Raw genomic sequence first — 25,417 nt, 5'->3', positions numbered from 1 at the left:
CAACACCCTGTATAAAATGTAACCTTAACTAAACGATCCTGTGTAATATTCTTAAATAAATGCCCTAATTTAACCAGAAGTGTTAAGTAGTTCTTAACACTTACAGTATTAGCTTTTTCTATTTAAAGAAATATTAATCAACAATAGTCAAAAGAATCCCAAAACACTATAGTTCGTTTCAAGTTAACTTTGCAGTAAAGGGGAAGCTACTAGGGAACCACATCACACGTTGCTATGACAATGAAAGCCTTTCAACCAATGTATCGATGAGTGGTCGCAGTAAGGTAAAGTTGATGATTATCGCCAATCTCACTAAGAAAAATATTTTTATTTTCTCATTATTTTTTTTCAATCATTCAAAAAATTGAAATATTCTGCATAAACGATCATTGTAAGCCTCTGATACATGGGAACTATTTTTTGCGGCAAAGGAATACACTCTCTACCTTTCTCTGCACTGCAAAGTTAACCTTAAACGGACTATAGTGTCTTAAACATTACTTGCAATACTGTGCTAAATTTCTATGTGTATGATCCTCTGGACTTATGCTGTTTTTAACAGCATTTACACAATTCAAACATAGATGAGCATTTCATAGTCGGAAGCATTTCATACTAACACTTGACAGCTGAGAATTAATAATAACTATATCCAGTTTTGAACCTTTGTTCACAAGAATTTTCATGACATCCCTTTTCAGCATTAGAGTTAGCCGTGGCTGACACCATCCTAAATAACATGATGAAAAAAATGACAGTTATAACTGCATTATTTACTGAAAGTTATTGGTGTATGGTTTCAGTTGATAGTTTAATCTTCGGTTCAGCTTTAAAAATTAATTCAGTTTTGACGTGCTTTCCTTTGAATTTTTTCCCTGTTTAATAGAATATGCTTTTGCATTAAAAAAATATATTTTTTTCTTTATTTTAGAATGCCAGAGCTGAGGCAGAGAATAAAATCGAAGAAATGGATGGGGAAATCACGGGTTTAGAGGTTTGTTTTTCATGTTTTTTAATCATGCTTACAAAATATTACTGCATGAATGCTTTAGTTTATTAACACAGTTCATTAACACTACTAGTATTTGAAGTTGTATTTACACAAAAATGGATAGGACCTTCAATAAATCTTGTGATTGATAATACCCTGTAGCGGTCTGTATCACCACTAATCTGAAGGAATGAAAAAATTTTTATCCACATTAAAAAAAAATGTTGATACCACTACACCTAGAGATCTTGACCATTTGTGTTTCATGGAATATCCTGTTTCAATGAGTTGAAGCTCACAAGCACCACTATTTTCTAATAGCATTTTGTTTATGATATAAAAATAAGCTGATTGTGTTTGTATGTGTTATACTCATCGAAACTCACAGACACATTGGAATCTTTCCAAGGACCCTCAGGACAAGATTCACTTGAATCCCTAGTTGAGAACCCTGTTCTCATCACCTCTGTAAGTCATTCTGTTTTCTGTTAATTAAATTTATTTATTTATTCATGACGACCAAAGAGCCTAAAATCTTTTCATCACAGTAGAAAAGATGGTCCTAAAAGCCTATTATGTTCCTCTCTGTTATCTACCGCAGGAGGAAAAAGGTGCAGATATTATGCAGGACAAATTTAGGCAGGAAATTACTGCCATTTTTTTAAGTCCCTTTGATATAGGAGAGGGGGAAACAGTATAATACTGGTAAGAGGGATCTACGCAAAAGAAAAACAACAACATTTATTGTGCAAAGAAATAATAGAAAGGAGGCATGAGAGAACCCCCCCCCCCATAGAGATCTATGAAAAAAAAAAAAAAATTTTTTTTGTAATCTCTTTTCCCTAGGAATGAAAGATGTTGTGAAGCTGGTTCAGTATCAACAAACTAACCACCTTTATGCCAGCAATCTAGCTGAACAGAGCTAGTGCATGCAATTTTTGTTTTCTGTGTCTGCTAATATTGCAAGCATACACAACATTAAATCTCATAATTCCGGGTGTGCAATATAATTTTCGAAAGGATTTTTATGAAGGGAAAAAATACACTGCTCTGTTTTATTGTTTGGTTGAATAGAGTTGAATAGAATCTTGAGATCTCCACAGTTATAAGAAAGAAGAGGATTGTGATTGTAGTGATAACTTTCTTCACCAGAACTGGATAACTTTTTTCCAGTATTGTTTTGTTCTTGAAGGAGGACTTGTTCTGTATCATTTTGAAGAAATCATTTGAAGAAAGACTATCATTCTTTTAAAGAAATAAACGCAAGTGAATACCTTAAATTTTTTTATAAATGCCTTTTGCTTTTTTTCAGTTTGTTATTCATTTATTTGGTTTTATGTTATAAAATTGATTTACGAAATATTATTTTCTACACAGGATGAACCTGCTGCTCATGAACCAGATTTCTCATTTGAATTTGATGACAACAGTGCTTCTGATGAGAGGGAAGAAATCGCTCAAAAAGTTGCTTTGTTAATTGATAATGAAAGCCTTTTGAAGTGAGTACAAATTTCATTATTGTCAATTTATTCAGTAGTATATTTTTATATTCATTAACTCTTACAGTGGCAATCTTGAGTATCTTGGGTCCTTAAAACCCACTCAAAACAGCTATGCCAAAATATTTCTGATTCTTGAAACTCTCTTAAAACAGCAACCTAGAACCGATACTGTTTCCTTCCTCTGATGTCATGTTTTCCTCCCCCCCCCCCCTCCTGTCAATCAACTGCCAGTGGGTGAAATCAGCTTTTATTCAAAGTCTGATTGTTTTTCTTTTCCCTTCAAGGTAACATAGTATTGTTGCGTACAGCATAAATAACAGAAAACTATATAGTTTTATTTCTCTTTCTTGTTTATTATTAGTATTATTTGTGTTATGGGGTGGGGGGAGCATTTATCAGCTCACAGTTGAAAAAAAAAATTCTTGAAAATAGGTGGCAATTTCTAGAAGGTTTACTGATTTTCAATGTGGCAGTTATAATGCGGATCAGGAAAATTTTAAGAATTGCTTAAAGGGTTAATATCTTGTGCTGTACCGCTGGTTAAAGTTTCGTTTATTGAGTTCTGTGTCAAATAAATGTATCCTATATAGTTTTTGTTCCTTAAAAATTCATAAAATTCATACAAGTGTTTGATATTATGCAAGGGAAATGAATATCAAAAGGTTCATCATATGTCTATTAGGACGATATCATTGCAGCATTTGCTGTGAGACCAAAGAATTAAATATGAATCTATGCATGCATGTGCACAGTATAGGTTATCAATTATACAGTATAGGCCAGTGCTTCTAAAACTTTTGTGACCCACAGCTCCCTTGCACTGGTCATAGGTCATCCGTGGCTCCTCAGAATAGTCCAGTAGATAATTTGCATCCATAAAAGAACCACTTCAAAGCACTGAACTGAGAATAGGAACACATAAATATCGCCAGCATGCTGCAACACCCCTGACAAAAGTTGGTGACTCCCCCTTAGGAGCCATGATACACACTTTGAGAACCACTGGTAGGCTATGCCTGATTGCATGCAAATTATTTAAATAAGGCAGATGTCAGGTAGATGACATATAAACAAAGAACAACACATCACACATAGACTTGTAGGTCCCGGTCTAATTAGCCCTCGTGTGCAAAAATTGACAGTGGTGTGGCAAAAATGATCAAATGATCACACATAGAGAAAACCCTACTACAATTAGTTTATTTGAAATGTATGGGAATTCAAAAATATTAAATTCAACAATGCAGTATAAATAACGCATAATAATTAAAAAATATATAGGTTGTAACTAAACTGATGGTCTTAATAGAACTTACCAAAACAAACAACTTTCACCATACAATGTGGGGTCCAGAAAGCAAGCCGAGAGCCACGAGAGGGAGCTTTCTCTGGAGTGGATGAAACATTGCCTTTTCACAGAACCCGTCATTCATCTACTATTCGTCCTTCAGCAGGTGCTGCCTGATTTACAATGAAGTGTACCAGCAAATCTTTGAGCGATTATGTTGTTCCAGTGCATTGCCTTAGGATTGTGTGGAACTACGTGGACATTGACTTTCTGAACAAATGTATTGGCTGTGGTGGTCCAGTAACCTGGCCGCTCAGATCTCCCGATCTGTCCTGCCTGGATTTTTTCTCTGGGGACTGCTAAAAAATGTTGTTTACGAAATGCTCATCAAATCACCAGAGGACCTCGTTTGCCGAATTAGCATTGCAGCTGCAGACGTTCGTGAAATGCCAGAAATTCTCGCAACGTGTACATGGTTCACTCCGTCCCATTGTGCTGCCTGTATTGCAGCTGGTGGTTGCACATTTGAGCAGCCACCAGCTAAGTTTGTAAAGTTTTGATATTAAAGATTCTTTGTCCTTTATTATTCATCTTTACCATGTTCTCAATTTTCACCACGCCGGCACCCTCTTGTGGCTCACCCCTTGCTTTCGCACCTCACATTGTGTGGGGATGTTGTTTGTTTTGGCGAGCTCTATCACTCTTTACAATTCTGACCATCAGTCTGGTTACACCCTGTATAATCATTTTCCCAACTCATTCTCATATCTCTCAGACCCTGTAACTGTGGATCTTATCAATTATTTTACATGATCATTATAGTTCTTAACATGACCTACCTGTAAAAGAAAAAAAAATGGTTTCCCTGGCAATCACTTGCCATATAGTGAAATAATACACCAAAATTCAAGCTCTTTGTGCAAGATGCCTTTTCTAATTGATCAAAAGTGATCACAATTGTGAGAAGAGAGATAGTCCATCTTTCACCCTGCCTTGTATCCAATTATATATGTTTGAATTGAATGATTGTGAAACTTGTGGTATAATCATTTTTATTCTCATTCTAGCGATGTTGAATTTAAACATCCTACAAGGAAGGACACAAAAGACGAAATGACACAAAGTGAGTAAATTCACTTCAAACAACTGTGATAATATACTATACAACTGCTGTATATGCTCATGCGTAAGTGGATCCCCCCCCCCCCAGGAACCACCAGAAGGACCACCAGAATGACAACAAATTTAAAACCTGTGTCTAAGCTGACCCTTACAGATTAGACACACTTTAGAAAAAAGTACTTTGCACTTAAGATGTAAAAAAATATGATAAAAAAAATAAAACCAAAACTATATATCAAAACATTTCTCCATTTTATTCGGCTGGCACTTTACTTGGTAGAGACAGCAAGATTATATTTTTCTGTTGCATCAATGGCTACAGCGTGGGTATAAAATATTTCAATTTATAAAGGCTTGCCACTGAGACCACCAAACCTACAACTACAACAATACAAATATTCTATCATTACACTTCACTCATAATTTGAAATGTTGATAGCTGCACTGTACTGACATGGCTTTAGATATATACTCAGATTGTTAGGTGCACTCACAGACTTCTGGCGCAATACTACTTGGGGATCTCTTGGTGCATGAAAGGCCTTATGTTAACCCTGCGTAGCAATTACCATCAATTGTATCCAACTTGTAGGAGGTCTTAGTGCACTGCTTGATTCATTGCCCCACCCCTGCTGCATAGATGGTGATGTATCCAGGGGAGGGGAAACACACTTTGCAGGCCAGAATTTGTGTACCCCTGCTATGGGGAAGGGGTAGTTGGCAAAACTTGTGTTCAAATTTTATTGACCCACCCTCCTCCCATCCAATATAGGAACAAGTTTTTGAACAAAAAAAAAAAAAATTGGAATAGCTTACTCAAAAATGTAAAGTAAAAAACAACTATACAGCTTATTAACCAAATATCTGATTTTCACTTTATATGTGTATAATATTTTGAGATAGCACCCAGAAAGAATTTTCAAGAATCTTGAAAGTTACCTTGTATGTACCTCAGAAACATTGCAACTACTTTGTAAGATCAAAGTATCCTTTTTTTCATACTTTTTTCAACCTTTACTTACAGCAAGTGATGACACACAACGAGACACAAGAGACCAAATGACACAAAGTAAGTAGATTGAATTCAAACAACTCTTATTAATGCTTGCTCTTACTTATCTTGAGGTATCTTTGAGTTTTTGTTGTATACAAGGCACTTTCTGGTATGTACCACTTTGTTACAAATTTGTCAGAGGAATATTTATGAGGCACATGTGCAGTTTTTGTAGTGAATGCCCCAAAAAATATGTGTAACAAATCTTTAACAGAGCAATCTAAGGCCCTTATTGTTGAATAATATGTTACATAATTACATACAGGGTAAACATACAATAAGTTGGTCTGTCCAAAGCATTTTGCAGCCGTAACCAATAAGTGGTTAAATACAGAAGTTTGTATGTACAAATATTTAAAGAATGTGCTCAGTGATTCTGAAGTTTAAAGAAAAAGCAATGTGAGAATCTCACGCGATAGAAGTGAAACTTGCACATGAAATGTGAAATGCGTGTAGGAGATATGATGGTACAAATTTCAATTAAACCCACACTGGTAAAGGGCTAATATTCTGGAAGGAACAGAGCCAAGGCCTTGTCTGGTCTGACAGATTTCAATTCAACATACAGTATATATATTACATGAATTAATACCCTGTATAAAATTCCTATTCATTATCAGGGACTTGCATTGCAGATAGGGTGATGGAAGCATTCTAATTTTCATGAGTTTTCCATGAGACAGATTCTCTCTACAGAGGCTAAAGGAGTTTCACTTTGAAAAGTTTGTTACAGAATCATCCCTTGGAGCAGTGTTTTTAAACCTGTAGTCTGCATACCTGGGGGGGGGGGGGGTGTGATTACATTGTAAGGTCGAGATTACACTATAAAAGTTCATTTGTGAAAAGGTGAAAAATGCAACCAATAAGGTTACTGTTTGTATTTGCTTGAGTGAATTCGTTCACCTTATTGGTTGCATTTTTCAAGTTTTATAAATTAACTTTTATGAAAATTTTATAGTATAATCTCGGCCTAAGGTGCTTGCAGGATCATTTGCATTTACTACCACAGCATGAGTGGCACGTTTTGTGCTGAGAAATTGTAATTTATAACTTCATTTTTTTTAAACTAAGCATTTTGGATTTTAGGGGGGGGGGGCACTTCAAAATTGACCTTCTGATGCTACATGAGTCCACAAAACTTTGACTTGTTGTCCACAACAAGGGGTCTGCAACATCAAAAAGGTTAGAAAACATTGCCTTAGAGGGCAGTTTATGGCAGCCTTTAGGATTCATATCCACACCATACATAGGAAGAGCCAATTTTCTGATGAAAATTCATCACTCACATACATAGGTTTGAAGATTAAAAAAAAAAAAAAGGACAAAAAGATTTCCAAGGTTGAACAAAATACAAAACCTTTGAAGAGTTGGTAGATAAATTCAAAATAATGTTAAAATTTATGGCAGGAAGAGTTTTGGAAAATGCATTTATTTATGTTTTTCAATTTAAAATAGGCATAAAGGTATTTATAACATTTTGTCCGAACTCTAGGACTCTGGTAATTATCAATGTTTCCGTGGCCATCAGACAAATAACATAGCTGATGGCTGAAACATAAAATAGCTATCACAGGAGCATATCAAGTTGAAGTTCTCGTCAATGTAGACATATTAAAATTTGGAAGAGGCTGACTTAATTTTTTGCTAATTTTAATTAAAAGCAAAACATACATGAATTCTTTTTTTTTATTCATGCTCTGTGAGCATTTAATATAATCACTATGAAGTATGCTGTAAGAATGATTGTTTGTGAAAAACAGTTCATTCGAAAATGTGGTTCTTTTTCTGACACATAGTTTATACATGCTCAACCCATGGACCAAATGTAGCCCTAGAAGTCGTTTGAGGTGGCCTGCAACCCCACACACATTTTGTAAGAATGAACTGAGGAGCATGTTTGCAAATATTTTAAGTGACCCGCAGTGCAGTTTCACATCACTTGAATTTCCTGTGGCACATATCAAATCACTTAAGTCAAGTCACCCACTGCATATTTAACAGATCACATGAGAGACCCACTCCAGAGCACTTAAGTGGCCCATGGTGCAGTTCCAGGTAACTTAAGTGACCTGCTATGCATCTGCAGATTAGGATCTGCCATAACGCTGGGCTGGAAAAGATCTTGGCCACAGGATAAATTCGGTGGCTGAGTTCTGGCGTTCATTCTCATGCTGTTGTATATCACTTAAGTCACCAATGATGTGTTTTCAAACCAATAAAGTGGCCCACACTCTCCTAAAGGCTGACCAACCCTTATATAATTGGTTGTGATATTTGATGTGTCTGAGTTTTCTTTTTTGAATAAAAATGGTTAAAAAATGATTAAGATGCTTGATGTCATGGCAAATATGTGGTAACTTCATTTTTTTTTTTCCAGCTGAATCTCCATGTGAAATCCAAACTGTTGATATAGCAGTCTCAACTGATCAAGAAGTGGCTCCAGTGAGTCTTCATCCAGATGAAGGACACCCTAGGGCAGAATGGGTTCAAGAGAATAATGTCACAAAACTTTTATTAACATTTGCTGGAAATGCACCAAGAGTTTGTATAAGTGATGAAGGCAAAGCCGTTACTCAGATAGGGAACAAACGCAAGCAGGTAGCATGTGATGAAACAGGACGAAAGTCACTCAGATTGAGTGATACTGAACCAGTGAACGTGTCAGAGAATAATGCAGGACAGTCAAACACAGCTGATGCCAATTTACGTAGTGAAACACCTTCCCCGTCAAAAAGATGTGACATTGCTGCGATGTCCACATCTCCAAGAAATGAAAAAAGTGTAAGCCCAAGTACTAAAAAGAGACCCGAAGAAGCTTTAAGGCAGAAATTCATAGATTTGCTCGACAAAATGAGAGTCTTCGAAACCAAATTACTTGAAAACATAGCTTTCGAGAACCAGCAATCTCAACTGTTTCAATGCATGTTAGGCCTGCTCAGGAATGGAGATGATGCATTCATGACTCGTAAAGTAATCGAGTATCTTTTATCTCGCAAAACAGAAATTTCACTCAGTCCAAAAAAACGAGATTTTTTTGCAAATGGTGAAAAGTGCATTGCTTCTTGTTATGCGAAATTTATACCTATGGGCCGGTCAAAGATTGTTGATGATTTCTTACGTTTGCTCCTCAGTGTCATAAAGAAGAAAGAAAAATATCATGTGTCGGGTTACGCATCAGCATGTCTAGTTTACGCCATGATCTGTGAAAGTGCTTCACATCACACAAATGTGAGGACTCTCTGTTATAAAATATTGATGCATCACAAGGAGTATTCTGTATTTTTGGTAGCATGCATCTATCGCGTGTATCCCGATGCAAGAGATTATTCTGATAAGAAAAGTAAGTACAATATTCACTTTTCTCATTACTTGTAGAAGTTTCATTCAGGAAATATCATTTCCTACTCAGAAACTGTGGCAGCTATATAGGCTGTCCCAAATTGTTTGCACAGTGGATATCTCTGCAACCATTGACTTTAGAGACACTTTCAATTGAAGTATTGTCTGTGACTTTCATGGCCTACATTCAACCAATTACGAGTGGTTTATTGGGCCATGGTCTAAGGCAGCAGTTCTCAACCTTTTTTGACTCGTGGAGCCCTTTTAAGTACAAAAATTCTATGGCGGAGCCCCGTAGGCCAATTTTTTAATTATTCATAAAAGCTACTGATTTATTTTTACTATTTAAAAATATTTATAATTATTTTTTTTAAGCTGTAGTTTTTTTTATTTTCCTCAAGTAGTCGTGGAGCCCCTGGAGAGGGCACAAGGAGCACCGGTTGAGAACCGCTGGTCTAAGGTATTTTCCTCCTGATGTTTTGCTCACATCTGTAGCAGGTATCTTCTGAGGTTAACCGCACATAGGTTTCTGCATCAAGTGACCACAGAAGCCTACAAAACAAAAAGTTCAACAACAAATTCAATTACAAAAAGTTATTATATTTTTAAAAAAATAGGATGTGAATAGGGGAAAAAAATGAGGACTTATCATACGTGTTTTCATAGTAAATGGTCTCAAAAATCTGGTCATTATAAGGAGCGTTGACTGTATTATGTATAATCATACAGAATATTTTATAACAAACCATATAATCTGGAGGATTCTCAAACTTTTTCCACCTGTGAGACCAGTCTTGATAATGCTTATCCGTGTCTCCCCATGGCAGTTTAACAACGGGTCTGTTTGAAAAACCTTTGTCTGGGCCCCTGTGCTACTCCAAACAGTTTGAGAACCTCCTGGTATGATCAATTTCATTAATCAAATATACTATGAATGTTGAACTCAAGGTTGAACTGTCAATTCACAAGGCTATTATTTCAGGCTATGAATAATGAAAATCCCTTTATATTTTTCAAACATTGGCACTTATTACTGATAGAAATTGCATTGCATTAATGAAAATATTGACATGAATGGAATAGTTTCTTACATTAACTTTTCATTTCCTTTGTTCATTCATATAGCTGTACGTTTTTGGCTTGAACGAGTGATAATGCATGTGCTTAGCAGAAAACCCAAAGGCATTTCTGATCAAAAGTGGCAAGAAATCTTGGGTGTGTTCAAGGAAGATCCTTCATTTTCGGATAAGTCAGGCGAATCCCCAGAGCACTTATTAGAAGAAATAATGTCAGACATCAGAAAATACAAAAGTTAGTAAAAATCAAACAATTTTTTTCATTCCGATTTAATCTTTCTCTGGTGTTCAATAGAACATGCCATAATTACTAATTTCTTATATTAATTTTTATGCAGAGCCATCCTTAGAGGTGTGTGCGGGTGCAATAGCACTAGGCTCCCGGTTCGGGGGGGGGGCACACCTGCTGAAATAGAAGGGAAGAAAGAGAATACCTATATCAAATATATTTCATGCAAAAAGCTTTGAAAATCGCCAAGGATACAGCATCGATGTGAGTTGTTTTTTGTCAACAATACGGTTCACCATGTAGGCATGGGTGAAAGAGGTCCATAGTTTCGGGACATTTGGGTCCAAATCCTGGATTCATTTCAACCCTCCCCCTTTTCTAAGTGAATAGGTACGTTGAAAATATGTGATAATTTCTTCAAATTTGCATAGCATTCAAACAATTCATCAGAAATCTAGCTAGCGTACATGTTCCTTCCCTGATCACGATGGCAGAGAGGCATATTTGGACAGTGTGTGTGTGTACCATAGCATCAATCGCTAAAAATCAGTATGGCATCATCAAAATCTACTGCTCTTCAACTTCCACACCACAAGATGGCTCCTGACATTTTGTTTCAATGGTCTCATGCATCTTCTAAGGGACTTGCGTTTTTCTTTGGTTGCTGCTCCCCATGATGGGTATAGGTGAATTTGATCTACAACTAGGACTGATATATTCACACTGGTGTTCCCTTCTGCCCACATTGATTACAACAATATGTAAGGTACCATTTTTTTTCATATGAAGCACTTCTTTTTTTCAATTTTTATTCTATTTGCTTGTGCACATGTCTGATTTGGATCAAATCTAGCACACAGCAATAAACTGAAAATTAAGTCTTGCCTTCATTTTTTAAATTTTATGATGGTCTTTGCTGCTGACACATTTTTGAATAACATCTGTTTCATCTTCGTGTAAGCAGTTGTTTGATAAATGTTTCTTTAATGTTTTAATTTTTAATAAACTCAATATAAATGCACTACCACACCTATGATTTACTTTAAAGGCCTTACAGTTATTTTCATTGTTTTGTCATTTTTCCTTTTCCCCATTTACAGATTTACATCATCTGGTTAATACCACCTTTATAAATTTTATTTTAAGTGTTCATATAAGTTTTTTTTTTAATCTTTCATAACACCATCAATTCTGAAATTAATTCCGAATTTCCATCAATTCTAGAATTATTTCTTTCAATAATTCTTAATTTTCAACAATTCTGGATTCAAGGAGTTAGACTTTTTTCTGGATATTATGCTAAGGTGAACTCGGTAATAAAAGTCATTTATGACATGAATGTCGCTCTCCACTTGTTAATACAAGATATACAGAAGACTGGATGTTGTGAAGATATTTATTATTTGAGATGTTGATTTTTTAAGGAAGGAAAAAAACTCATCTCTGCCTCTACCGGGAGTCGAACCCGGGTCCCTCGATTGCTCTGACCACTAAGCTACAGAGGAGATAGAGATTTCCCTTCGCTAGAGCGTATATATGTGCCGAACGGAACCGTGCAATGGACGGTGAACCGATCAGCTAATAGCTCATGGACGACGAGCCACCAGAGGGCTATATATATGACATGAATGTCGCTCTCCACTTGTTAATTTTGTATTTTATATCTTGTATTCATCCCTTGTAGACATCCCTCTGTATATCTTGTATAAAAGTCATTTGGTCTCTGCCAGGAATGGATCCCAGGTCCTTATGCAAACTGGGCAAATGCACTGCCATATACACCACTGGTGACACGACCGTGCCTATCTTATTTCAGGCACTGTGACGTGAGGTGCTGAAGTAGAGACACTAGTAGCCCCTCCTTAGTTTCAGCAAATATCCCTGAGGTAGGATGGTAGAGGGAAAGAGCTATTGCTTTTATCTCAGTGTAATACATTAAGGAATTAGATTATTTTTGAATATTATGCAGAGCTGAACTCTGAAGGAATATAGTAAATTTGAGTTTCCATCAGTTCTGGAAATATTTCTGTATTTCCATCAGTTCTGGAAATATTTCTGTATTTCCATCAATTCTGGAATTATTTCTCCTCTTAGTAATTGAGAATTTTCATCAATTCTAGGATCTATTATTTGAATAATTTTAAATTTTCATTGTTGCTGGAATGATATCTTTTAATAATTGCTCATTTTTGATTTATCAATCTCTAAATTTTCATTAGCTTTCAGATCGTTAGGCCCTAATTTTCAATTGTTTTAAAATGATTTCTTTCATCAATTTAAAAATTTCATCCATTCAGAATTTTTATTATTTAACTTTAATAATTTACATTTTATTGTGTATACGGTCAGTGCTTTTTATAATGATCTGAAGTTGTAGCAACGATTCCATTATAATGACCAGTAGTATATATTCCCAAATGCTTCCATATAAGAAATATCCTATATGTTTGATTTTCTATGTGAGGACCACCCAATATAATGCCTGTTTTCGACGGAACGATGGAGGTCATTATAACAAGCATTGATTGTATTTTTCAACATTCCTGTGCATTCTGTGATAGTGCATGAATCTTTGGATGCCAATTCCCTCTCCCCACAAAATATATCAAATCAGGGCTAAACAGCCTCAAAATTATTTTTGTTCTCTGCCTCGTATCCAATAAATGTGACCATGAATTCTGTGCTCAGATGGCAAAATGTAGTAAGTCACTTTTTCACAATTTCATGAGGGCAATTTGTAAACAGTATTTTGCAAAAATTTGATACTTTGGCTTTTTGACTTATTGCAATTTGCCTCTGTTGGCTCCTCATAAACCGAAAGAGATGGACGAATTTTTGTCACCACCTAGAATTCTGACGAACAAGACTCCAGAATGCGAACAACTCAATTTTTTAAAAAGTGACTTTTTGACATTTTGCCATCTGAACACAGAATTAATGTATAAAAATTAGCTTGACAAATATGTCCTTATTACTAAATTTCTACAGTATCAGCAGTGAGTTATAGGAGTTACAAAGATTTCCGAGTTCCATAGAATTTTGTTTAATGTTAGGTTATTTTTTAAATGAAAAACATTGTCTCCTGAATTCTTAACAAGAATGCATCATTTTTATTAATTTTCCATTGAAGAGATATCACACGTAACTAATGCCATCATATTTTTTTGTGTTTCATAGTTTTCTTATTTTTATTTTAAAACTACAGATGCTCGTTACGAGGATCTGCGAGAAGACTTTGGTCATGCATTGATGCTTCTAGCAACTTATTATGGCAAGAAATGGACTAATAATGTATTAAAAAGGCATATGCACCATTTTAAAGGAGGCCAACCAAGAAATCAAGCAAAGAATAAAAACATATTGCATCTGTTTGAAATGGTCGAACGTAAGTCACAGAGCTTTTTCTGTAAGTCACAGCATCAAATTTTTTTTTTCATTTAAATTTTATCAGTTATTTTTGTAAGTTTAATCACATATTCTGAGATATATAATCAGGTCCATTTATAACATACCCTGGATCCCCAAAGCAGAATATACCAAAAACTGCAATTTACGCCACAGAACAATCTCTGTAAGAATTTGAAAGAAAGATATATCTTCTGTGTAAAATCACTATTATCAAATGTTTTACAACAGAACATTTTCAGTTAGCTGAACAAGTTGCAAAACAATGAAAAACATTTGACTTCGGGGCTCTGGATATAATATGATGGTACTTTGGAAAGTAAAGATACATAACATGCAGGCAGAAAAATAGTGTTTTATTATTTATTATATATGTTGGCAACACTAGCTTTGACCATGATTCTTTAACTTTTCCCTCGTGGTCTGAGCATGTTTATGGGGGGGGGGGGGCAAGCAGGCTATAGCCCAGGATGGGTAAGTTTGGATGAGCTGCAAATTTGAGAAATGAGTGATCAAGAAAATTAGAATAGAATGGGAAATGGACAGGAAAATTGTATAGATCTTAGGTGGCAAAACCATAAATTTGCCTCTGCCTAGAGAGTAAGGGGCTAGGTCATTGAGTGACATATAGCGTGTGCAACCAAAACATGAACCAGTGAATAATTTGTTGCAGACATTTTATCTAACCAGAACATTTTGAAAAAATAGTAGCAGTTGAATCTGTACTTTTCGAATAACGCCTCACATAATTACAGTTATCTATTTCCTTTCTCTCCCCCCCCCCTCTCTCCCACGTACTTCTATTTATTTTTATTTCTGTAATTATACAGAATGATTACTTAAGTGCCTTGGCTGCAAACTACTGACGAACCTTTGATCCTGGAGGAGTGGGGTTTCACTTTTTTTTGGCAAAGCCCCACCAAAGCATCTTGAAAAGTCCTGATGTTCTCCCATTTAAAAACATATGTGGGAAAGTGAGGGTATACGATGCTCATGAATTCCCTCCTCCAAGGTGATCAAAAAATTAAAATATTGAAAAAAACCATTTAAATGCTGTTGCAGTCTATTTCTGTATATTTAAAATGCCTTTTTGAAGGTTAAAACTCAAAATTTCCTTGGGGAGATTATCTGTGTTCCCTCAAATTAACCTATATGTTACCCCCTGATAACAGGTCCTGTGTATGCCCCTGTCAGTGACGTATAGTTCTTTTTATTCAAAAACAGAACTCCTGTCCATGTGTAGAGAAAGTCCAAAAGACCATTAACTTGGTCTAAAGTAAGGGCAAGGTAAGGGATGATTTTCATATTGAAAGGGTTGTATTAAAATAAAAATAATAATAATTAACTCTGTTATGTTGTCACTCTGTCCTATAAAACTTAATTAAAAAGTTGTTGCCCTGTCTATCCTAAGATGCAAAAAAAAAAAAAAATCCCCCATATTTAAGTGCAGTATTTCTTGAGATATTTGAGTTTAAAAAAAATGCAGAAAATGACAGAAAGAACTGCATAAACTAACAGACAAGTTCAGTATGCTGTTCTTTTCAGAGATTTTTTGAATTAATACAATGGAATCCTGTTATAGCGAAAATATTGTTTTAACAAAAACTTTTCTAATCCCCCAGATAAGTTTACATTGGAACAATACAAAAAAACCTGGAATTCCTTTATAACGAAATTGCATTATAACGAAGTGATTTCTTCAATCTCTTGGAGTTTGTTATAATGGGATTCAACTGTATATCTGTGAATCATTTCGAAACAAGAATTTTTTTGTGTTAACTTCAGGGAAGACAGGGTTGCCAATTAGACTACTTTCTAATTTGATTTTTTAGCCCATGCAGTATAGAAAGTTAATCTTTTTACTTTAATAACTATACAGCCCCTTGCGATATGAATGATATATCTTAGGTAGACATGTTATTTGGATACTTTTTCTAATTGGACGTATGCATCTAAGATTAACTGTTCACAAGTTATACCAGGATAAAGGAACTTGTGTGTTCCCCATTATATAACTTGCTTTGAATAGAAATAAAATTTACCATTAGGTATGCTTTAATAAGTTGTGGTTCAACTGAATGCCCACAGATCATATATCCAAACATTTGTATGCAATTTTGAACTTGGCACTAAAACTCAAAAGCAATTCAGTCCTTCCAGATTCTGAAAAATTCATCAGATAAACTTGGATATTTATCAATGAACTTCGATGTATTTTCACTGCATCCATATCTGATGGTTAGTTTAGTTTTGTATTGAAATTTTATTGGCACAAAGTGGCAGAATCTCTGTCTATGACAGTTTTTGATTATTTATGATTGGGGAGAGGGGGAGGAATATTTTACTTTTTGCGCAACTGCCCTCAGCCTTTTTTTTTTTGACTCACTGACTTTTTTAGTCAATTTCTATGATGCAGCCCTTTAATGCGTATTTACCAAATTTACTGATTTATTTTATTGTCCCATAGAGCCCCTGGGAAGCGCATAGAACCCCTGCTCTAGCATGTATGAGGGGAAACTCAGTTGTGATTGTGGCACTTTCGTAAAATAATGAGTGGGGAAAGTATGAAACTTCAAATTTTATATGACTTCCAATGGTGGAAGAAATGTCAGTTAGTAAAACTTGTTTATATTCTCATTGTATTTAAGAAAATTTATTAAATACAATGAAGAGAGAAAGGGATACATATATGTTTATAAAGATGTTTTTATAGGCATTTATAAAGATGTTTTTTCCAATTTTGTTATTTTAAATTTTTAAATCATTTTTTTTTTAATCCTGGCAGTTTAACTGTTTTTCAAATGTCCATGCTCACCTTCTCCCACTATTAGCCAGGATAATTGAGGCTCTACTGTATTTTAAAACATTTAGCTTAAATGTTTGGACACTTCTTCCAGAAATTACGGTAATACCATATCGATATACAATGGTCATGGAATCATTTTTTGTTTTCAATTTACGGTATCCGACTACGTTGAAAAAAATCATTTTTGGAAGAAAATATCAATTTTCATTTTTTATGAAAGCTCTATTTTTTGTGGTTCCCAAACAGGCCTTGTTTTGTTTATGTGATGGTTAGAACTGAAATTATGTCCATTTTAGCAGTGTGTTTTTACATACAAGTAAACAGTGAATGAAAACTAAACAGCTTTTACGAAGAATGCTATTTTTGACATTTTACCTGAGTTTGAAACATGATTTATAAATTATTAATTAATATAATTTATTCATTGTATCATTATGAAATTTTATTATGATTTTCTGCTATAGGCCTATATTTTTAAGGTTATGAACCGAAATCTAAGGTCTGTCACATGTATTTGTGTGATTACAGTGTTTTATGCACGGTATGTAGAATGAACTTTCAAAATAATTCACACATACATTAACTCTTACAGTGGCAATCCCGAGATATCCCATCAAAGTTGATTTGCTTTATTTCAGTCAACCTGAAATATCCCAGGCTCTTAACATGCTTTTATTTCTAATGTCACAGTTATAATGCAGATCAGAAAAATTTCATAGACCTCTTAAATGGTTAACAGATTTGTGTGTAACTTATGAGCATACCATACAATCCTTTAAATTCTGGTTCATAACCTGCACCTTTATCACATGAATGTACTGCGAAAATAACAAAACATTCCATTCACGGAATTTTTTCAATCGTGTTTGGAATATTACATGAATTTAGTTTAAAATTTGATGAAGAAATGACTTTTTCACAGAAAATGACATAGGTAGTCCAAAATTTACGATTGTTTTTACCATTTTGGGACACTTTATATCAAAAAATATTAAAGTTCACTCCAGTACCATTTTATAGAAAAGTAGTATACCTTAATGTTAGGCTGGGCATGTCACCTAAAAAATTTGGTGTTGGTGCCTAAAGTTTTCTTTGTGTAGCTACTGAATTGCATGCTAGGAGCAGCACAAAATGTTTGGAATTTATATCAGCATATCTGCCAATGTGAAAGGGTCACTTTGCCCTGAAAAAACATTATTTTGGATCTTTTTCTTCAGGTAAAAATTTTTTGCCGCCTAGATTTTTTTTAGATTTTGTCCAGACCTGCTTTAATAGTTCTTCATTACCTTGGGTACTGTTCCAGCAAAGTTTTTCTCCATATTTATTGTTTTCAAACTTTTGGATGTTCTTGAAATGTATTTTGTATAATGTCTGCTTCATTATTTTTATGTACATTATGCTGTGAATTTATTTATTGCAGATGAAGTCAAAGACTATGTGGTCTGATGATCTTGGATTGTGTGGGCTTGTGATTATATAGCAACACCAATCTTGTAAATGGTAGGTTGAAGAATTGATATTTGATTGGTCCTTTTGCAATGAATTCTGGGTTGGCATTACTAATTGGGTTACTAAGGCAAATAATTTGGTTGATTTATGGAAAATTCACTGCCACGCAATTAACGATGGGAAAATTCCCAGAGAACAGCTTGTTACCAGACAGTGAGTGACAGAGTGATTGAGCAAGTAAGTGAATGTGAGAGCGAGTGAGTTGGTAAATATGAACTAGTGAGTGAGTGATCGTATGAATAACAGAGCAAGTGATCATATGAGTGATCAAGTGAGTAAGAAATTGAGTGAGTTACCAAGCGAGCGAAGGTATGAGTGAACAAGTGATTGAGCGAGTAAGTGATTGAGTATTGAGTGATTGACTAACCCATTGATTCAGTATGTCACTTATAGTTTGTTTCAGGTTAACTTTGCAGTGAAGAGAAAGGTAGAGAGGTATTCCTTCGCCGCAAAATATAGTTCCCATACATCGGAGGTTTCTGATGATCATTTATATAGAATATTTCAAATTTTTTTATGATTTCGAAAAAGATACTGAAAAAATACCATTTTGAACCAATGTATATTTGTTAAAAATTTTTAAATTAGAAGAAATATTGGTTACCATTATCAAAAATCCATGGCTAGCTCAAGAACATTTTGGCGCGATTTCCAAGAAATTTTCCCCGCCAATATCACTGTCGTGCTTTTTTTTTGGTTGTATAATTATATATATATCGTCATTTTGTTGAATTTTCCAATACACTTTTCCATTCAGTTTTACATGTAGTTATAGGCCTACACACCCAGACGAATATTCAATCAGGTTTTTTTTTTTCTCCCAAAAATAACCTCCAACGAATTCAGATATTCACTCACAGATTACAGGAAAAGTCCCTCTTTCACGACAGCGCTGATACCGTTGTGAAAGCTCTCTTTATGGGTGTAAGTTACGGTTCCAGGCGCCCCCCCCCCTTTTTTTTAAATTATCTACTTCTTGCCCTGTTCTTGGGATGGGGTGGTTTCTGAATTCCAATAGCCGATAGCGTTGACATAAGTAATGTCTCTTTTGCACACACACACAGAGGCTGTCTCTCCAGATAAATAAGCAAGAGAGAGACCTACACAATGGTTTAGGCTTGCAGTGTATTTTTTCCTTCTGTGACAGTTGTATCTTTTCACCAGAGATAGACACACTAAAACGTTCTCCGTTCTTTTTGGCAATAATGCATAAAGCACGTTATTGAAAAGAAGAGGAATTTTGGATTGCAGATGGAACACATGTTGGAGCAACAACAATTAATAAGTACCGATAGTTCTATAACTTCAAGTGAGGATTCCATAGAATGGGAATCCGTAAAAAATGACTAAAACTGTAGTGATAACAAGTGGGATCGACATATATGCGTTCGGGTGGGTGAGCGACAGAAATTTCGGCAAGAAAAGAATTCTAAATTTTGCCTTATCATTTTTATTATTTGGGGCTATTCCCAAATTCAAACGTGAAAACCGGGTTAATAGAAGTTACTAAGATACTTTTCAATAAAAAAAAAAAAAATTCAAAAACTGCACTTTAATTTCTGAAAGTATCGACGATGGTTTTTTTTTCATTAGCTAATTGTTACTGACTGCAATTTTTTCTACAAGCATTACGTTATACGAAAAAAATATTTTGTTCCGCGAGAATCAGCCATACCTTACCGAGGCTGCGCATCAATACATTGGTTAAGAGGCTTTCGTTGTCATAGCAACGAGTGATGTGGTTCGCTCGTAGCTTCCTCTTCACTGCAAAGTTAACCTGAAACGGACTATAGTTGATGATTGTTTGTCTGTGCATTGTTGGTGATGAATTTTCCTGGCAAGATTTTTGTATCAAATACAAATTGTCAGAAAGGTCAACTACCTAAGTGAGAAGGGCTTTGAATGTAGTTGGAAACTTCACACATACCATCTGTGATTTGTCCATAATCATAAAATAAGAGCTGGACATGTATATAAATTCCTATGCCTGTAACCTCATGGGTGAAATTTTCCCCATGCAGAATGTCTTTCATTGCCCGTCTGGCATAAGAGTGTGCAGCTCCCACGCTGAAAACTTGCTGATTTGTATTCATCATGCTATTGCAAAGGCAGCTCCATGAGTAAGTACATGGATCATAGCCGCTACTACGGGGTGATTAGTATGTTGTGAACTGAATCACTACAACTACTTACATTGGAACAAAATGAATGTAATTTTTTGTTACGCCATTCAGATACAAGTTCTTTTATTTGTATGTGTATTGTAAATATAATGTGTGACCTTTGATATTTTATATATATTTAATTTTAAAAAAAGAGAAATCGGTTTTCACTTTTTTTTTCTCGTTGCAGCTGAAGAGCTTAACGTCATAAGGATATCGCCAAAGAAAATGTGAAAATTGTTCTTTTTCATCATTTTCAGACTTATTTTTGTTGTTGTTGCCATCAGTTTTGTTTGTATCATATAATCAAGAAAATTTTCATTCCTGTTATAATTTTTTTTTCCTGAAAAAAAAATTAAATGTTTTTAAACCATTTCAGACATTTTTCTTTAGGTGAATCATTTAGTTGTACAAAATACACAGGGTGGGTGAAAAGTCCACAACACATTAAAAAAAATGAACTAATAGACATAGATAAAAAATTAAGAGGTTAGCATTAAAATACTTATCACGGCAGAGGGATTTTTTCCTCTGAATTGAAAAAAAATGACTTGCAGATAGCAGCACTGTATCATGAAAAACTCAACATAACACATAAAATGTGACATAAGCAATGTAAAATTTATGTTCGTTTTGATTTGTGTTACATAAAACTACCACATTTCAACACATGAGCTCCCATTATAGCTCGAGCTGCATATAAACAATACTCAATTTGATCACAGTGTATCTGCTAACATTGAATTGTGGAAGTGTTGATCATTTCTGTGTGATTCTTGTCTTCAGTTCCTTTATGCAAGGCATAAACTTTGTCATAGACATATCCCCCCCCCCCTCCCACAAGAAGAAATTAAGGAGAATTAAATCTGTAGTGACCGATCATAAACGATGCTCTGTGACGTCACGATGTCACGTTTTCTCGTTGTAGTTTTTTTCGCCTTGCGATGGATGGTAACCTAGCAACGGATCGCCAGAGAGTTTTTCGAACGTTTTAATCAGTTGATTGTATTTCGTCGTACAGAATGGATGTCGCGTAAAGCTTGTCCGTGTGTGTAAATAAAATGTTCATGTCTTTAAAACTGAAATTTACATCTTATCATTGCCGTCGCCTTTACTGGTGACCCGGACGTGATCCCGAACCTGCCAAGAACTTATCGCCATGGCTGAACAGCAAGAGAGCAATCTTCGAGTTCAAGCTGTCCACGCGAAACTGCCGACATTCTCGAAGGACAGGATCAAACTTTTTTTCGTCCAGCTCGACGCTGCCTTCAAGATCAACCATGTTACTGCCGAAGGAACCAAGTATAACTACCTAGTCAACTGCCTAGATGTGGAGATCTTGTCAACGGTAAGTGACATTGTTTTCGATCCTCCCGCATCGGATCCGTTCTCGAAACTCAAGGAGAGACTTCTCGCTGTGTATAAACATTCAGCCGCGAAAGAGATCAAGATATTGTTAGAAGATCTATCCCTAGGTGATCAGAACCCTAGTATGTTGCTACGTAAAATGCGCGAGCTTTCGACAGGGCGAATTAGCGATGAGACCTTCCTCAAAAATTTGTGGCTTCAACGGCTACCAAAGAGTATACAAACGGTGTTAGCAGCTAGCAGTGAAGAACTGGACAAGCTAGCCGAGTTAGCTGATCGAGTAGCTGAGCTCACCGAACCCAATTACGGTCATGTAGCAGAAGCCTCGTCTTGCTCGGGAATAAGAGACCTTAAACTGCAAATCTCGGAACTGACTAAAAGAGTTGAGCAGTTGGGCAAATATCCGAGGAATAGCCGGAACCGCTATCGAAACTCCAGTCGAGACCGACGTTATTCTGGTTCAAGGAATCGCTCGCGATATCAAGACTCCGATGAAAACACTGACGTGTGTTATTATCATAGCAGGTTCGGAAATAAAGCTTTCAGATGCAAGTCCCCCTGCGCTTACAACGCTCAGAATATTCAGGGAAACGGTCCAAGCCCCCCGCAGTAACGGCATGCGGTGGCGGCGATAGCAGTCTTCACCATAGCCGTTTGTTCATTATGGAAAGGAAAAGCGGCATGAAGTTTTTAATTGACTCTGGAGCTGATATATCAATTTTACCTTACAAAGGCAACGGCAAACCAACAACTTTTGAGCTTTTCGCTGCAAATAGTTCCCGTATATCTACCTACGGTTTGAAACTCCTGGAATTGGACTTGAACTTACGGCGGAATTACAAATGGCATTTCACCCTCGCTGACGTTGAGAGACCAATTATCGGATCGGATTTCCTTGCTCACTACGGACTCATCATCGATATCAAAAACAAGCGACTTATAGATCCACTCACTTCTCTCACGTGTAAAGGTTTTACTTACAATGGACCTTCGACAACGATTAAAACAATCTCAGGAAACAGTGCTATAACTGAAATTTTGAAGGAATTTCCCGAATTAACGAGACCTGGTCCATTTTCGAGGAAAGCTTCCCATAATACCTTGCACTACATAGAAACTAAAGGTCTTCCTGTTTTCGCAAAGCCACGCAGATTGCACCCAGCTCAACTCAAGATTGCCAAGACCGAATTCCAGATGATGTTGGACCAAGGTATATGTCGTCCATCGAAATCAAACTGGGCTTCCCCGTTGCACATGGTTTCAAAAGGACCGAATGAGTGGAGACCAACTGGTGATTATCGAAGTCTGAATCGAATTACTGTGCCGGATAACTACCCAGTGCCACATATACAGGACTTTGCGCAGAATCTGCATGGATGTGAAGTTTTCTCTAAAATAGATCTGGTCAAAGCATTTCATCATATTCCTGTAAATCCCGACGACATTCCCAAGACAGCAATCATAACTCCCTTTGGTTTGTTTGAATTCGTAGTCATGCCGTTCGGACTCTCAAACGCTGTACAAACGTTCCAACGCTTCATCCACGAGGTGCTACGCAATCTCGACTTCTGTTTCTCGTATCTTGATGACGTGCTCATCGCCAGCCATGACGCAGAGCAACATCACAAGCACCTTAGAGAAGTGTTTGAAAGACTCGATAAGTACGGACTGACAATCAACACATCTAAATGCGTGTTCAATGTACCGGAAATTTCCTTCCTGGGCTATTTGGTCAATGAACACGGCTCGAAGCCTCTTCCAGACAGAGTTCGTGCAATCCAAGAATTTCCTCTTCCAGAAAACATCAAGCAGTTGCGAAGATTCCTGGGAACTTTGAACTTTTACAGGCGATTTCTACCATCTACAGCAGCTGTGCAAGCACCACTTCATTCCTTCTTGTCCAGCACCAAGAAGAATGACAAGACATCAATTCCTTGGACTCTTGGTACCTCCTAACTATGATAGACAGATTCTCCAGGTGGATCGAAGCCTCTCCGATGCCAGACCAAACTGCCGAAACAGTCGCCAAAACATTAATTGCCACTTGGTTTTCAAGATTCGGCATACCGCACAGGATCACCACCGACCAGGGCAGACAGTTCGAGAGGCAGCTTTTCCAAAGCTTGAGCAGATATCTAGGATTCCAACATCGTAAAACGACTGCTTATCATCCACAAGCAAATGGGCTGATCGAGAGACAATACCGATCGCTGAAAACTGCCCTGAGATGCCGTATTCAATCGAATCCTGCTTGGGTTGATGCTCTTCCATTCGCCCTACTGGGTCTAAGAGCAGCAGTGAAAGAAGACCTGGGATGCTCTTCCGCAGAAATCCTCTACGGAACACCATTGCAGTTGCCCGGCGAGTATTTTTCGAAAACACCAGACATTATACAATCCGATTTCGTCCATGAAATCCAAAAGCTAATGCGTTCAATGAAGCCGGTGCCTAGAACAACTCACGGATACACGCCGACGTATATTCCTAGTGATCTACAATCCGCGTCGCATGTCTTCGTACGCAACGACGCACCACATCCTGCCTTACAACCAACATATCAAGGCCCGTTTCCTGTCAAAGATCGCAGAGAAAAATTTTTCGACATTGGCATCAATGGGGCAAGCAAGAGGATCTCCATCGATCGTTTGATTCCAGCTTTCCTTGGAGATAGCTTTAAGGTACCTTCAAAAGTGCCCATACAGCCATCCAGTACAGCGTTGCCAGCACAAGCAATACCAGCAACTGTGACTCGCTCCGGTCGTCACGTCCACTTCCCCGACAGATATTCGACCACAAATTTCGTTGACACTAGGGGGGGGGGGGGGAGTGTGTAGTGACCGATCATAAACGATGCTCTGTGATGTCACGTTTTCTCGTTGTAGTTTTTTTCGCCTTGCGATGGATGGTAACCTAGCAACGGATCGCCAGAGAGTTTTTCGAACGTTTTAATCAGTTGATTGTATTTCGTCGTACAGAATGGATGTCGCGTATAACTTGTCCGTGTGTGTAAATAAAATGTTCATGTCTTTAAAACTGAAATTTACATCTTATCATTGCCGTCGCCTTTAAATCTATAGGTGAGGGGGTGGCCAACTCATCCAATATATTAACCAGAGGGGTTCCCAGCACCACTAATGTCTATTTTCATAGGTTTTTTTGATACAGCACCATCTGAGAATCAAATTTTGAACTTTAATTAATTAAAAGAAATTAGTTATTGAGTGCAAACCACGCTTAAAAGGAAAAAAAAAAAGCCAATTGGTTGGTTTTTTAAAATAAGTCAACTTTTCGGTCATCCTGTGCATTTCAAAATGTTGATTGGTAGTTTTTCTCGTACTGTATTTTTCTGTGTATAATATATCCACAGATTATACAAGAGGTATCACAAACAAAAGAATGCAAGTGACAAAATTTGAAAAATTAAGTGCTTGAAAGGGATCCTTGACCCAATGCATCTGACTACTGGCAGATGGACAGACTCATTCCATGTGCTAGGGCTGCTTTCTAGTGGCCGCTAGTTTGACTATTACATGGAACTTCTACGCATGTAGTAGAGATGTGAGGGG

General features: G+C 36.4%; 2 protein-coding genes across 3 annotated transcripts in view; both read left to right on the top strand.

The window, feature by feature from the left end:
- Positions 1-20,861, top strand: part of LOC149066103 (uncharacterized) — an 86,752-nt gene extending 65,891 nt beyond the window's left edge. Inside the window, exons 23-31 of one of the 2 annotated variants that reach the window (XM_089253159.1) lie at positions 932-994; positions 2,369-2,490; positions 4,849-4,904; positions 5,928-5,972; positions 8,335-9,297; positions 10,422-10,607; positions 13,807-13,986; positions 18,233-18,312; positions 20,674-20,861. In XM_089253159.1, the coding sequence (XP_089109285.1) occupies positions 932-994; positions 2,369-2,490; positions 4,849-4,904; positions 5,928-5,972; positions 8,335-9,297; positions 10,422-10,607; positions 13,807-13,986; positions 18,233-18,258 (1,641 nt within the window). In that variant the 3' untranslated portion in view covers positions 18,259-18,312; positions 20,674-20,861. Of the gene's footprint in view, positions 1-931; positions 995-2,368; positions 2,491-4,848; positions 4,905-5,927; positions 5,973-8,334; positions 9,298-10,421; positions 10,608-13,806; positions 14,008-18,232; positions 18,313-20,673 lie in introns of both variants that reach the window. The other variant, XM_089253158.1, reaches the window with a different exon arrangement.
- A 781-nt stretch (positions 20,862-21,642) lies between these two features.
- On the top strand, positions 21,643-22,464 carry LOC149066102 (uncharacterized). The gene has a single exon (XM_089253081.1). It carries the CDS (start codon positions 21,643-21,645, stop codon positions 22,462-22,464), a length of 822 nt encoding a protein of 273 aa, XP_089109207.1.
- Positions 22,465-25,417: the final 2,953 nt, after the last annotated feature.

Source organism: Pholcus phalangioides, unplaced genomic scaffold (assembly GCF_987345545.1).
Source record: "Pholcus phalangioides strain wild (caught in Gottingen) unplaced genomic scaffold, Ppha-v1.0 ptg000032l_1, whole genome shotgun sequence".
Classification (NCBI taxonomy): Eukaryota; Metazoa; Arthropoda; class Arachnida; order Araneae; family Pholcidae; genus Pholcus; species Pholcus phalangioides.
This window is presented reverse-complemented; position numbering and strand designations above follow the sequence as displayed.

What these genes read in the sequence shown, in the direction of transcription:
- LOC149066102 (XM_089253081.1), top strand. Translation starts at nt 21,643, where the DNA reads ATGGCTGAACAGCAAGAGAGCAATCTTCGAGTTCAAGCTGTCCACGCG.